Below are 16,447 nucleotides of genomic sequence, written 5' to 3'. Positions count from 1 at the left end.
AAAAAAAGAAAGTATGGCAACACTGAACAAAAAACAGGGAAGAAATATCAAAAGCAACCATTTTTGCGTGTTTTGTATGTAAAAAAGTGAACTTTGAAACTTAATTAAAAATAGAAATAGATGTTTCCTCGCTCTAAAATTGCTATAGTTATTATTTATTTGCACACAATATCTATCGAATGAAAAAAACCACGAGTCGAAATTCATGCTGCGGCAATGGAAAGTTGAGCCAAGAAACATGTACTTATGTTCTCCCATTATATACAATCACCTTTATAGAAAGTATACTAAGGGAAACTAAGCTAGTTCTTTAAAAGTTTGACATAATGATGTATGGCGTATACGTGCTTTTTTGAACAATACATCATTAAAAATTAAAATGAGTCTCACATCAAACTAAATTGTCTTTACTTTTCAATGAAAATGATCTACTGTGCAATGCGACGTCATCATCAATGTCTCGACTCTCGGCACGCGATTCAATTGTGCTTTATTGTAACTCTCTTAAAATTGCATGGGATTTGTAAATGTGTAAACAAGCAGGCGTCAAGGCGGTTTAGTTGAATCTTTCAATTTTAAGTTCTTTTACCCGGTAGCCGGCTGTTGTTAGAGAACACAAAGCCAGAAAGTGGCAGCTAATGCAAGTTGTGATAGTCGCATTAACTTACTCGTATTAATGAATTCCGATGCATACAAAATATTGGTAATTTTGTTCAGATGTGGTCTGAACTTTGTGACTTACAAAAAAGCAATCTTTTACTGTGAGGAAACCCTTAAACGTGAATTTGTGATTTAAAGTTAATTAATGGCTAAAACTCAAATGGCTTTTGTTTTTGTTTTGTTACTTAAATGCAATAGTTTTTATTTCAAAGTAATTAAAGATGAAAAAACTAAAATCCCCAGTAATCGAAAACTTGTTGCCTGAAGCCAGACATAAAGATTCCTAATTTCGAGTGCAAGATTTTGGGCACTGAATAAACTTTAAAAACAGTGTTGTAACTCAATTTTTGAATTCAGTTTAAATTACCAAATTTTCAGTGATATTTTGATTTGTTTCCATTTTATTGAAAATAGAAACAAAAGTGGTAATGTGAAATAATTCGTTTTGATGGAGAATTTCGTACATATTTATATTATTACTTAAGGACTTATTACGTTGAGCAATCAGTAGTGGCATCTTTAGGCATGAGACCGGTGGGCCAGGGTCCAGGGCTCCGAAATTATTTGGCCCCAAATCCAAAAACTCAAAGTGAAGGAATCTATACAAGAATTATATAGTAAACAAAAGCAGACGTAACAGAAAAACAAGTTTCATTTTACTCTCTGTTCCGTTGAAATTCTCATCCTCAACATCTTAAACTTCTGGCAACATGAATCTTTAATGTTGGCTTTTCAACTCACTCCATAAACAAACACAAAGTTGTCCCATGTTCTTAAAATTTATACCTATTCAAGAGCAAAAGTCTGAATATTTGGCTGACACAATCTTGACACTTCTCGAAAATCATGATATTTTAATAGAGGATTGTAAGGACAAAGCTATGATAATGCGTCTAATATGTCGGAAAAATTTTCTGGTTTGCAAGCAAGATTAAAGGAGAAGCACATTTTCTTAACTTAGTAGGCCTTCATGCGGCTGGTTGTGTGTAGGAGGCAACAAGTTTCTTTCAAGTGGTTCAAAAAATATACAACTTTTTTCTGCTTCTACCCATCGCTGGAATAAACTGAATGAATGTTTAGGTTTACATAGAGTTCTTAAAAGCCTTTCTTAAACAAGACCGTCTGCACGAGCTGATGCAGTTAACGCACTCTATCATGGTTATAAACAAATTGCTGAAGCCTTGACATCAATCTCTAGAGATCCAGAGCAAGCTCCAGACCCAGCGTGTCTAAGAAAATGTCAAAACTGGAGTTTTAACAGAAATTTGGAGCACAATATTAGAAAGAATTCATAAAACCAGCAAGAACCTTCAAAGAAAAACAATAACGATTGACGTTGCTACCAATTTGCTTTGTTCAATATGTTCTTTCATAAATGATCTAAGGGAGAACATTGATAAATTTGAAGCGTGTGCCAAAATTGAGAATGTGGATTGTTAGAGATTTTTATCTTTTTATTTTAGAACAATATTTGAATAATATTAAACGACGTTAATATTTCTTTTCAAAGTTTTATTTCTTTTTTCGACCGAACCGGCACGCTGCCAAAATCCAACTCCTCCAAATTCCAATTCCACAAATCACGTCTTCTTCTTTTCTTATTTTCGTTGAATACTACAGTGTTGCCAGATCGCTAACAGGATGCTAATTATAAAGACTTGATCCAACGAAAAATAGTACCAAGTTCGCGTGCCACATATTTTGATGGTCTTTCACCATCAGTCCAGCAACTGGGAAAGAAAAGTTTAAAATATCATTTTTTTTTCCAATTATTGACACCATTACTTTGCAATTAAAAATACGATTCAATTGCTATCAAGAAATTAATGCTTTGTTTGGTTTTTTTGTCGATTGCAATATTTGACTTCAGGGGTTTGACAAATTCTTGCGAACAGTTTTTAAAAAAATTATACCATAAAGATGTTAATGCAGAAAAACTTGAGGTAGAACGCCTGCACCTCGAATAGTATTTAAAAGAATTCAATAAAGATGCAAATGAAGTTCTTATTACAATATCAAAACTGTTAAGTCTAATTACAGTGGATGAAATTGGGAACTCATTTCCAAATGAAGAAATTGCCTGTAAATTTTTTAAATTGAAACGGATGAAAGATTAGCTTCGAAGCACAATGCTACAATTAAACAGCTTGTCAATTTTATCAATTGAAAATTAATTTATGTAGAAAATTGAATTTGATGACTTAATTCATGATTTTGCAACTGACAAAGTCAGAAAAGTATGCCTTCAATAATATTTTATTGTATACTTAAAGTTACATATACATACATATATCTAAAAAAGAAACCAAATCAAAACAAATATAAAGAAATAAACTTACATAGAATTTTAAAAAAATATATAAAAACATTAGAGATCAACCAAAAAACAATAAAAATTATCAAAAATTTAAAAAAATTATAAAAGTATACAAAAATATCAGTTTTTTTTAGTTCTTTTTAAAAAGTAAAAATATTTTTAAAAAATACACAAATAAACTTTAAAATTATTTTTTAACCCCCCTATTATAATCCTATTGGGCCCAGGGCCCTAAAAGTCTAAAGACGCCCCTGGCAATGAGGTCAACAGTGAAACTTTTAATAGTTTTTCTCTTAAATTTATAATAAAGGGTTTTTCAATTGAAAAGCGATATCAGCCAAATAATCACCACGGCTAGCGTTACCACCACTTAAAAGGGCTTATGTATATACCTTTAATATGCCAAAGACACAGTGTGAGCATTGGGAAAAGGGGGAAGGGTTGCATTGATTTTGAATTCCTGAACATTACAATAATAGGGAAAGATAGAGCGTGGCAAGGCGTTCCACATTCGCGTAGTACGGCTAAAAAATGAATCTCTGTACTTCATAGTACGACCGAATTTGGGCTCAACGGTAAACTGATGGGTATTCCTAGAAGCGCAGGTATTACGGTAACATTTTTAAATAACAGTAAAAAAGGGTGAGACAATAAATCTTGCGTCGATGTTCGAGAGAGAATAAGGCTAAACAATAAAAATCGTTTTGATAATGTAAAAAAGTGCGCAGCTCAGAGATGAGAGTTATATTTAAGTTTCGGACGTTTTGTATATTTTAGCCAGATCAGACGGAGAGAAAAATGTATTGCAACATCTCAAAAAATCTAGACATCTTTCGTCATTTTTGGCGACATCGCGTATGTGATCGCTCCACAAAAGATGGTTGCTGATGCACATTCCGAGGATGTGGAGATTTTCCGTTTCGTTGTTGCAAGGCCATTCATAGATAGTGGCTAAGAGGGTTTATCTGTCTTTAACGATACAAGACAGCATTGGGTTTTCGAAACATTAAATTCTACACGATTTCTTATTCCCCATTGCACAATGGTGTGCAGTTGGGAATTTAATGAGCTAATCATATTTTGCCGTTGCAGCTTCACATCCGAAGAGGAGGGTTGTGAGTCTGGAAATGAATATGAAAATCTAAGAGTGATATCGTCGGCGAAACAATGTATTAGATTAGAAGTAGCAGACAGGAGTTCGTTTATAAAAACCTGGAAAAAGGTCGGAGACAAAACGGAGTCCTGGGGCACACCAGGGTTTACTTTATGAGTTTAAGACTTGAATCCATCAAAACAACTTATATTGAACGGTTCGAAAGAAAACTTCTAATCCAACGAAGAAGAGATTAGTCGATACCGAAAGCACGCATTTTCCATAAGAGAGCAAGATGCCAGATCTTATCAAATGCATTTGAAATGTGAAGTGCAATAATCTTACTTTCTCCAAAACGATTTAAAGATTTGTTCCACTGTTTGGTGAGATGAACCATGAAATCACCAGTGGACCTATTGCTACGAAAGCCGTATTGCCGGTCGTTAAGAAGCTTCCGTTCCTCAAGATATTTCTTAAGTTGATAATTAATCAGCCTTTCCATGACCTTGGGAAGAAGGAACGTAAGTGCAATCGGGTGGTAATTAGACGGCGAGGAAGATTTTTTGGGAATAGGCTGGTTTTCCATCTGCTCGGCTCTTTCCTCTTTGTAAAGTTTTCAACGACTGATTCGCACACTTTTGGCTGTCAGTCTTCGATAAATTCACGAATTCCATCTTTAAGGTGGAGCATTGGCTTAGACGATATCATTCACATAACCCCGTTTGCAATTAAAGTACATCAGCTTATTAAGCCCATCTGCTCGAAACGTTAAATGGTTCTTACGAATGCATTTTCTAGCGAAACTTCAATATCTACATTTGTATGTATATGTTTTTAGTTTTTTTGAGTCTCAACGAAGTTTTCATTAACAACTGATCGGAAAAATTAAACGAAAAATACTTTTGTGGTTTCCATCATTTTTTCGAATACTTGCCCTAAAAATGTTGTAAGAAAAACATACAAATTAATTAATTTTCTATATTATTTCAAGCTTGAGCGAGAAATAACTTTGTTGACAAAAACAAGCTATTGAATAGGAAACTCGTAGAAGTTTAGTTTCTTATGATCGAACAGAGGAAATACCAAACAAATACTAATTTTTACGATACAATTTTTTTTTTTTGAATAATAAAAACATTTGAAGTACTCAGTAAACTTTTAAAAACATGTATGTTCAATGTTTACACAATACACACAGTTTTTCAAACCAAATTATCGCATCCTTTAAGATCTCAACAAAAAGAACCATTATAAAATTTAACATTTATTTTACCAAATGAAAATTTCACAAATTTAAAGGTTTTGGATTTTTTTCAAAAAGTATTTTTCTACCGGGAGTGTTTGAATTAAGGCGACTCTACCCTACCTATATTATCATACATTTTATTAAGGATCTGGATTTGCATTTCAAAAACCCGGAAACCAATTAAAAGACGATATTGGATGTGTAAAACAATGTAAGGGCTAGTTTATTTACAGTGGGTTAGGATTTAGTAAAACCTGAAGAAGTCCTTCAGATTTTTTTATTTACAAGCGCATTTTACAATATATATGCAAATAGAGATGGAGGGGTGCAAAAGGCAAAAAAAAAAAAAGAGCAGCCTAAACAGCAGCTAAAAGAACAGCAGCAAAAAAAGCATCTTGGCATCTGGTAGCATCAGTACTTGTATTTCGAGAGACATATAAGTGCTGCTCTGGCCAGAGCTAGAGGAGCCTTTGCCCTGGCAAAACGGTTGTTTTTTAGCAGCCGTCTTGACAGCAGGGTGAAGGTGATTTGCTACATGGCCCTTATTCGACCGATGATTGCCTATGGGTGCCCGGTATGGTTCAACGTTGACCCATCTCAAATGGAAAAGATTCGGGTGTTTGAGAGACAATGTCTGCGACGTTGCCTTGGACTACGCAGAACACCAGAGTCGGAGTACAAACATTACTATTCCAACCATAATAACTATTCTATACAACAGAGCCAACATAAACAGAATAGATAATTTCTTGCTGAACCTTGGTAGGGGTCACATTGCGAGAGCGATGTCGTCGACTAACAGTTTAATTTTTGGGGCTTACTATCCCAACAATGAGTACTACGAAAGTGCACGTTTAAGAGGCAACATTCCGCCCGAAGCTTTTCTCTATTTAGACAATCGAGGGCTGATACAGGATAGAGAGGCGGTTCCGCTAATCTGCTACGTCAGCCGTAAAACTGTAGATAGGCGACTCCTTTACAGTCGAGACGTCCTCGCACTGGATGGAGCCGAGTGCCTTCGGCTCAGTAGGACTGTTTCCGATAGGGACCGAAGAGGTAGAGTGAGGCAGGAGAACCAGTTTTGGTGGCTTCATTTAAAGTTGTAAATGAAGTTTGGTCTTGGCCGGCTAACGTAGGTTTAAGGATTAGGTTAACGACAGTCAGGATGCCACCAAAAAGAATTATTAAAAAAAAAAAACACAAAAAAAAACGAAAAAAGCTTACTGTGGCTATTCTAGTTTTTAAGTAGTTGTAAGTATTTTTAAGTAGTATTATTGGTTTCGGTTAGTTTTAAGGAGCTTAAGTATCATAATGGGTTTGAGTTTTTTTTAAAACTTAGTTCTAAGTTTTATATAAAATCAAAAATAATGATAAAGATACCATTTTTTTTTAATTTTCTTGGTTTTAGATTAAGTTCTTGTTATTTAGTATTAAAATTGTTCTTAGGCCGAAAGGCAGTAGTTATAAGATAATGGATTAACTTAGAGCACCCGCATAGGGCCACTAAGATATTTTTTAAGTTATTGAAATTTACTCTAGTTTTTTTTAAGAATTTTTATATAGCGTTAAAATATGGATAAAATAAAATTTTAAAAAAAGTGCACTAGCTGGAATATTTAATATTTAAGAAAATACGATTTGTTTCAACCAAGAAGTATACAGCTCACATTCAGCAATCGCGGGACATTAAATGTTCAGCTATAGTAAATATTTTTCATTCCAATTATATATTTTATAAATAAGTTATAAGAACTAGCATCAGTAGCGCCATAATTTTTGTTACAAGCATAAAACACCATTAGATAAGAACTATATAATATTTTGTATTCTTTGTTGTTTTTTTTATTTGCCATAACATTAGTTTAATACAAAAAAAAAATAGTTTCACTCAAAATGACTGGCCTCAGCTGTAATGTCATTCCTTAAACATTGTGGGCATCGATTTATATTGGCACGAAGTGTTTCTTCCGTTAAACCTATCTTAAGAATTCTAGAATTAATATGAGAACCCTTTCAGGCAGGCGTTTTATTTCTGATCACAAAGATAATCTTAAGGATGAAGCTTCTCTAAAACCTACGATATTGACTCTAGGGCAATTTTGTGTTGTCCTTTTTTGTTTTATTCACAAGAATCCTGTTCAAGAATTCATTTATCTCCATTGAAAAGAATGTTTGTTCAGCCCTTCACCGATCCTTCTACTACGTTTTGAATTCATAAACCCCATTTATACATCAATGCATGTTTCGTGATAGTTACAATTTTTGAGAATAGGAGCTATGTATGTCGTCAAGTATTTTTTCTTATTTATTACTTTTCCGTTTGAAAAGGTTATTATGGGTTTCTGGAAATGTCTGTTGCTTATCCTTTTCAAATCATAATGTACTAAACCTACTTTTATCAAACACACTTTTCCTTTTATAATTTGCCAATCAGATAACAAACCGGATAACGGTTCGTCGAAAATGACTTTTTCTATTTCGATACTTTTCCGAATTAAGTCAAAAAATAAGTCGATTATTGTCAATTTCTTGAAAAAGTTTTTATCTCTAAAACTATGTTTATCGATCAATCTCAATTGAGTTCTATGACTTATTTCTTCATCAAGTTCTCAAACGTTAGGACTATGATTAAGATCTTAAGATAGAACTTCGATTTATTATACCATTGAATTTAGGGGCCTAGAAAAATAGAACTCGGTTTAACAATTCTTTTACTTATTCAAAGGTTGTATTTAATTTACAAAAATTACGTGCAATGTTAATAATTAATTGTTAGAAAATACAACAGCTTCTTACGTTCTATCTAAAAAGTACAGGCATAATGAACATGGACCTTAAGACTGTGCAAGAAAACATAAAATCTATAGACATTTTTCGGAAAATAGCTATCAAACGTGACGTAGGTTGGTACATGTTTTTTGGACATTATAAACCCACAATTCCATCACCACTGCAGACATTAATTCTATAGACGGTACAAGGCAGACATAAGTTTTATACCAATTTGTGCAATGTTAAATTCCATTAAAACCCCAGTTACTAGATGCTCCATTAGCTACATTTTAAGAAAGTCTTTATTCAAAATAGCCACAGTTTGTATTCCTAAGAATTAAGGTCTGGAGTTCCAACGTTTAGACTTGTATCAGTATTTAGGACTTGACTATTTAATAAGCTTTATTCTAGAAATACACGCTCAACAAATTTAGAAACTTAGAACAGCAAAAGCCATTGTTTTTTTTAGAGCCACTCGGTGATACGAAACATACTTATTTAAGTTCAACAATAAAGCTCAGTGTTTACTTTTTTCTCTGCATAAATTTTCAATCAAGAAGAACGTATTCAAATACCGTTTTAGCAAAATGGCCTAAAACGCATTTAAATGAGAATTCTAACCGGTAAAGCAAAAAAGAAAAACCAGTAACACTTAATATATCGCTTGATTTAATAACATAACTCATTTATTTATTTTATATTTTACTTTTACTTTTAAATAACATTTTTAGCTTTATTATAATATATACGAGGTAATATCCGTTATTTAAAATAACGTGCAAATTCTGTTTTCTTTTATCATTAAAATATAATCTACAAATTTGTCTACTTAAAGAATATTACATATTTTGCAAAGTTGGCAATGAAAAGTTAATTTAACAAAAACAAAATAGAAAAGTATTTCGCAGAGGTGTAACTAACATTATTGCTTTGTAACTGTTATTTACTTTTATTTGTTTAATTAATAGTAAAAGACTTGTGGAAGAAAAGATTGTAATACAGCTGTAATGTAAAAGGAATAAAAAAAGAAGAGAGAAAAAGAGAGAATATCAATTAGCATAGTCAAAGCCTAGGAACAGGTTACACCATCGTCGGTGGCGTTCGCCCATTAAGCCTTCTGACTTTTTTAAAGCTGACAAAAATGCATTTGACGAATAATCGTATTTTGAGACTTTGGAAAGCGGTTGCTGATAAAAGTCACTTGTGCTATTTAATTTGACGCAATGATCAACGATAAATTTAAGCATCGCACGGCGATGATTTTCAAATGATTCGCGTGTCCCGAACATATTTTTCTGGTCATCACAGAATTTTATATCGTAGGCAGCTAGATTGCAGCAGAAGAGAAACGACTTCACCTTGTCTTCGCCCATTGCCTGTAAATCGCTTCCTGGCAGTAATGTGCTAACAATATTTTCTGCTGATTGTACTCCGTCAATGAGATAAAAATTTATAAGGTCCCTTATGTAATTAAGGTTGTTGGTGATTTCATCGCTGTCGTAATAACTTACTTCGAAAAGCTTATACAGAACTACTTGTCGATATTGATAGCAACTATAGTCACTTATATGTTTGCGCATAAACTTTTCAGTTAGCATAATCTCGGTCTTTAGGAGTTGCGGTTCCTTTTGCAATACCCATTGTCGATGGGACCATGCGTGATAGTTGCTCGAACTTTTATCTGCACATCGATCGCAAATACCAATTTCCATTGGCCAATCAATTGATTCGATACCTAGAAAGTTTTTTTTTTTTACACATTAATTAAGTTTCAAAATCTTCGATCGGGATCGTACTTACTTTGAAATGAAAACAGCCATCGTCGATAGGCAAAAGCTTCACTAGATTTTGGTTTTTTGCTCAAAACAAGCGCGGAATACTGAAACTCTTTGTGCACTTTGAGTTTGTTCTTCTGGATCAGTTGACGCCGGATGTGCCAAAACGATGTCACATCTGGGTTAATTAAAAGCGCAATATTAATATACTTAATGATTGTATCGTTATTATAAAGATGGCGATTCGAAAGTTTCAACGAAATTATAGTTTTGTGCGCAAAATCATAGACATGCTTGGCACACCACGATTCAAGGCCCAGATTGTGATCTACATGGATAACGGGCGATTTATTTTGATTCAAAATTGTAGGAATTATTTCGAAGGAACACCTAGAATAGCACATACAATCATATTGGAGGTAATTTATTTTTTTTTTATATACAACAATTATATATGTAGAGGTAAGTTAATATTAAAAACATTCACACAGTTGGAAAGAAAAATTAAAAAGCACACAGGAAGGTTTTTGAGATGTAGAGAGATGATCGGAGAACCATACATTTTAAATGGTTCGTGATTTTTCTCTATAGGATGTTTGAACATAATATTTGTACTCACGAACTTTTAATAAAATTGAAAAACTGAAAAATTAAATGTGTCTTTGAATACATCGCATCGAAGACCCATAAAAGATACATTGACAAATCTGTCGTAAAATAAAATAAAGAACATATTTAAAATTTTATATTTAATTTTTAATCAAAATAAAAATGTATTCAAGTTTTAGTTTTTACGTTTTCATTTTAATCTCTGCACATTAACTAGTAATACATTATTTATTGTTTCTTTTGAAAGCTTGTCGTCATCCTTCGTAACAATGACTGGAAAAGTACTAAATGACCGTTCTATAGAGACTTGAGTTGATGCCCTAAGGGAGCTTCTTTCCTACTGAAAGTTTTCTAGTGCTCTTTCAATAAAGGAAACAATTTCAAACACTTGCTTAGGGACCGTTATTCTCTTGATGTATAAAGAATAAGAAAAAAAATGGAAATAATTCTACTTTCCAAAGATTCCTTAGTCAAATTTAATTAAAATAAAATGCTTTCAGTCACTTTTACTTTTTTTACCTCAAACAAATTGATGTATTTGTTTCTTGTTCATAAAAAACATACCTGTTTTCCAATTTGAATCCTTTTGAGATCCATTTAGGAAACAACTAAAACATGATGTTTTCATGAGAGAACGAAGTTCGAAAGGAATTTTAGTTTTCCAATCTCTCACTAATAAAAAATAGTAAACAAATATGAAGTTTAATTTGTTCCGAGAGACAACCTAAATTCGGAGATCCCGAGAAAAGTATCTGTATGAGAATTTTATTTTTTCAGTCCTGAGAAGATCGGAAAATGTGAGAAGTATCGATATTTTTAAGCTTGCAAACAAAACCTTGGACTTGTAGAAGAGTTAGAGCAAAATCGGTTCATCGCAATATGAAATGTATCTTACTGCTTCCCTTCGATTGTATGCATTGCAATGAATCTGTGAACCAATTTTTTTCAATCCTTAATAGTTTCGACTTCCCTGAAATCTTGGGGAATAAAACTTTTCAAAAGGGATTACCAGACATTTTTCTTCTTGGTAACAAAATGTTTTATTTTTAAGTGTACATTTTAAGAAGAAATAAAACGCATATTATAATAAAATTTTATAAGAACTGAGCTTTATTGTGAAGATTTGATATTGTTTTTTTTTTTTAATTATTTTGGACTGGCTCACAAATCTTGGAGGCCACGCCATAACGCGTGATAATGCGCTTACGAAAGATTCTTTCCGTGCGACTTTCCATTACCTCAGCACGAATTTCCTTCCGATTTTTTTTTTTTACAGTTAGGTATGGGTCTCAATAGAACATGTTTTAAATATTAATGCGAGGAATTACCTTTAGGTAATAGAAAAAAATATTTTCTTTTTCGCACTTAACCCTACTTTTTTTTGTATTTCCTAAACAAATTTTTTTGAATTGATAGCACTGCGCACAGTGGTTTGGTTTGTATGTTTAATCTAAACGGTTCAACGGATTTAAAAGAAATTTGGCAAACAATTTTAGATTAGTCTTATACATATTTGGTTAAAATTTGGTTGAACAAAATTATTATAAACAAAGTTATTGACATTTTTCTAAAATTTGAAGGTTTTAATGTTTATATGGGAGAGCGGATAAGAATCTATAAAATCCGAACTATTAAACGAGTTTAAATGAAATTTGACACACATGTTAAGATTATACTTGCTTGGTCAAGAAAAAATTATTAGAAAAAAAGTTATTGACATTTTTATAAAATTTGAGGCTTTTGATGTTATATTTAAATAAAAGTTTTTTTTTTAGTAAAATCTTTTAGGGCATGTATTAATACTTCCGGATCGAATTGTGGGCAGGAAAAGCACTCTGATGTTGCTGCATAGTTCATCTCTTCTTGAGGAAATATATTTCTAATTTCGTCCCACTTATACCATTTAGCTCGATCACAGCATTCGTCAAAAATCTTTTGTGGTTGAAGTTTCGGGAAACACACTTTGGGTTAGTTCTAATTCGAAAACTCCTTCGAGCCAATGAGTGTAATTTTTTCAAAATGACTTTTTTCTATGTACTGCGTTCCATAGACTTAAAAAATGAAATATAAAACGTTTCTTTAATTCTGACAGCACAGATTCTATTTGCTTAGAAGTTAAGTTGGGGTATTCCCTTACAAAATATGGTAGAAGATTTTGAACATCATGAGCATTAGTAATAAGGGATTTGGATTGAATCCATTTTAATGTATTAAATTCACTATATTTCTTTGTTATTATATTTCACTTCACTTTCATTTCTTGGTTGATCAAAGTGTAAACATTTTTTCTTAAACACCTTGCACAAATGCTCAATAACTCAATACTGACTTTTTTCATTAATCCTTTATACAGGTATATAGATTTAAGCAAGAGATTTTATTCTAATAATAAATACAACTTTAAAAATAACACCTTTTTTATTTCTACCTGCCCTACTTTTAGCGAAAAATTAAAAAAAAAGGACTATACCTATCCTTTTTCTTTATTTCGTATTAAGCTTTATCATATAATTTAAAATATCATAAAACTATATTGTTTTTCGTGTGATGTTTTCAGGAAAATTGAGTTCAAAGTTGAAAAATTTTCCAGGCAGAAATAAATGGTTTCGCAAAAATGGAAATTCTAAGACCTGGGTTAATGCATTAATTTTGTTTTATTTTTAAAATAAAGTTTGATATTTTTTCTTAAAATAATGGGCTTAACCAGTTCATTCTGACAATAAATACGAAAGAAATCAAACTTTTTAGTAAACAAATTAAAAAGTTAAAAAAAAACGAATTTTTTCGTAGTACTAAAGCTTCAGACTACTTATAGATTTTTTAAGATAATCTAAAATAGACCAATTAAAGGATTAAAGAAGCTAAAGAATTTATTTAAACGAACTTCAGAAAAAAACGTCTCAAAATTTGTTGAAAATACGATTCGCTATTTCAGTAAAATTATTTTTCAACTTTGAGGGCTTGTAAATCAGAACATTCAATATATATGTTAAAAAATACTTTTAAATCAAACGCTCGGGTTATCTAAAGGATCTTGCACATGAGCTACGAACTGCGGATGTTCAATTGCAATTCGTTACTAATTAAATTGTTGTTACAAAATTGTCCTTTTACAGAACAAAATGCAAATTGTATTATCCTAACCAAAGTGTTAATTGTTTTTTTTTTTATAATTTAAATGTGTTTTTGTTTGAAATTGACTTTTTGAAATGTGTAAAATCACGGTTATTCGTCCACTCGTTCATTTGTTGTTCGCTCTCATGTGCAAGGCCCTGAAGAGTACTTAAACATAAAGTTTAAAAATAATTAATATAAATATGACTTTTTTCCGCTCTCGCACCACTATGCGGCATACTAACAGCTAGGTACCCCCCGCCTTGGGAGCACTATAGGATTTAGGGTGGGTGTGAGTTTGGGTATATGCATGGTACTAAATGTTTCCCCGCTATAAAATTGCTATAGTTATCGAAATTCGTGCTGCGGTAATGGAAAGCTGAGCCATTTTTTATAAATTGATTGTTTCGTATATCGAGCGAACCGAATTATAATTTTTGTAATTAATTTGAACAATTTGCAAAAGTTGTTTACGAGTAAGTCTATTTATTATGATATGGAAAATCAAACTGAGCATAAATCAAGTAACAGCTGTCAAAAAGGCAAAATCCAAACAAAGTAGTGCCAGATTTAAAACCACAGGTCTAAAAAAACACCCGCTACTAAAAAAGACAATCATCCCATTAATATCATACTAACCAAAGTAATAAAGGTCTTTCATTTCATAAATTACTTTATATGATGGAAGCATACTCCATATTACAGTGACATTAAAACTGACAAAACACCCTGATAAATTAGTTATGATACAAGAATCATACTTAGCAGGCGCCCTCACAAAATAGTACGTCCCTGTAATTATTTTTTTATTATTGATTAATTCAAACATACCAAAGGCTTTTCTAAGGGATTCCATCAGCTATGTCATGTCCTTGACCGACGACGACGTTTAGACTGCCTTAATGCTTTCAAGTTTATTCTTGAACCTACTTTAAATTGAGCTTTGTATTCAAAACAAAAGTTTTATTAACCTTCAACTTTTAATATTCTCTGTAGCAAAACATCCTTCCTCAACTTTAACTAATATTTGATATAAAGCTTTTGTAATCCTTCCGACAAAAAAAAAACACCTTGAGCTATGGTCTTTCTATGTCATTCCGATCCCCTTAACCCTGGAGAAGGAAAAACAAATAAAACTGCGAAATGATGATCCAATGAGACAACACCAAAACGTATTATTATACAAAAATAACGACAACAAACATGGTGCACCGGAAACATGAAAAGAATACAAAACAAAAATGATATAATGTCGGTGGTCGGTGGAACCCAGGTGAGGATGAGGATGAGGAGATTAGCTGCAAAACAACATCAAAAATAAATAGAAAAAAAGTTTCTGCTCAAAAACATAACAATCATTCGCAACTAGCACACTCAACATAAACAATATACAAACAATTAATAACAACTTACAAATCGGGATCCTTGATAAAAACTGCATTAATTTCGTTGATGATTTTTTCGCACAAAACCTCATTTTCGTTGTCCATTTTATGGATGTTTCTTATGAGCGTTCTGATAGAAGAGGTGGCCACCACCTACAATAATTGTTTGCGCTAAATTTTGTATTTAGTTTTAGTCGCTTAGATTTTCAACATTGTTTATGGGCGGTGGTGGTGGCTGATTAGATTACGAAGAAAGTATTAACAACAAATAAAATAAATAGAGTTTTGTATAACTACTGCAAAATAGAATGAAATGAACGTGTACAACACTGGAAAACCATTACAGTTTGAAGAAGAAAAATAAAACAAATTTGCAAATTGCTAAGAAATTGAGAACTGTCAAATATGTTGTCGTGGTGTCATCGTCATTCATTGTTTTACGTTACGTTCACGTAAGGTGGTTTAAAATGTTAGATGCTTTTCACACAATGCAATTTGCACTGCAATAGAGTAAAATGCTATATTCAAGAACTTTTGTTTCCTGGTTTGTAACACGTGTTTTTTTGAACGTGTGGTTTTCAATCTGGCAATTCCTTTTTGGGAGTAGGTCAATTTGATAGCTGTCACTTCATTTGTACTCATTTTGGTTTACCATTTAAGGCTCAACTTTCCATTTCAGCAGCTTGAATTTCGATATAGGGTTAATTCCGAAAAAGAAAATATATTTTGTATGACTTCAAAGTGATTCCTCGTCTTAATACTTAAAACATGTTCTATTAAGACCCCTACATAACTGTAAACAAAATCAGAAGGAAATTCGTGCTGCGGTAATAGAAAGTCGGCCCCCATTTTATAATAAATACTCTGATTCTTCAACAACGTTTGCAAATCGTGCATATTTATTACTAAAACAATTGTTTGGTCCGCACGATGTATCAATTTAATTATAATTGGAAGCTTACGACGGCATGTGGCTTGTCCTCCAATATCACTTGTTTTTTTTTGAGGGGCTGTGTGAGAATTGTCGGTACATTATTGTTAACATACGGCCCCAATAACTGCAAAATGTTGTTGAAAATAGGGCCGCTTGTCAGGAATTGTTTAAGCAAGCCGTGTTGGCTACTTGTCCGAAATCATAACATAAAAATGCCAAAAAGCAGATTATCAGGAATGCAGAATGGAATGGGCAAAGGGATGTTTGCATTTTTGATACACAAATTTAAGAATCACGAATGGTGGAATCAACTAATGTGATTTTTCATAAATTATAGTGAAAATTGATGAATTTGATCTAGTTAAAGTAATAATCAAATTGTTAGCTAAGAAGCTGTCAAAACAAAAATGTGATTATACAGCAAATTTTACGTTTCTGTCGCAGTGTGAATAGGGCTTTAAACTTTCAGGTCTTGAAAGGCGATTATTAAATCACATCGAGTTAAATTTTAATTTTAAGAAGTGAAGTGTAGAATTTGTTTA

The 16,447-nt window shown here is 32.3% G+C and overlaps 1 protein-coding gene across 1 annotated transcript; it reads right to left on the bottom strand.

The window, feature by feature from the left end:
- Nucleotides 1–8,740: 8,740 nt before the first annotated feature.
- LOC129942751 (protein prenyltransferase alpha subunit repeat-containing protein 1-B) lies at nucleotides 8,741–15,354 on the bottom strand. Its single transcript, XM_056051809.1, has 3 exons — nucleotides 15,000–15,354; nucleotides 9,889–10,253; nucleotides 8,741–9,823 (listed from the first exon to the last, which is right to left on the bottom strand). Exons 1-3 carry the CDS (start codon nucleotides 15,074–15,076, stop codon nucleotides 9,138–9,140), a joined length of 1,128 nt encoding a protein of 375 aa, XP_055907784.1. The 5' UTR covers nucleotides 15,077–15,354; the 3' UTR covers nucleotides 8,741–9,137.
- Nucleotides 15,355–16,447: the final 1,093 nt, after the last annotated feature.

The sequence above is a fragment of the Eupeodes corollae genome, chromosome 1, assembly GCF_945859685.1.
Source record: "Eupeodes corollae chromosome 1, idEupCoro1.1, whole genome shotgun sequence".
Taxonomy (NCBI): Eukaryota; Metazoa; Arthropoda; class Insecta; order Diptera; family Syrphidae; genus Eupeodes; species Eupeodes corollae.
This window is presented reverse-complemented; position numbering and strand designations above follow the sequence as displayed.

Excerpts from the sequence above, each read along its gene's own strand:
- LOC129942751 (XM_056051809.1), bottom strand. The coding sequence starts at position 15,076 with ATGGACAACGAAAATGAGGTTTTGTGCGAAAAAATCATCAACGAAATT. Across the intron at positions 10,254-14,999 it reads TTTATCAAGGATCCCGATTT|GTGTTCCTTCGAAATAATTC; the intron begins GTAAGTTGTTAT and ends GTGCTATTCTAG. Across the intron at positions 9,824-9,888 it reads ATGGCTGTTTTCATTTCAAA|GTATCGAATCAATTGATTGG; the intron begins GTAAGTACGATC and ends AAAACTTTCTAG.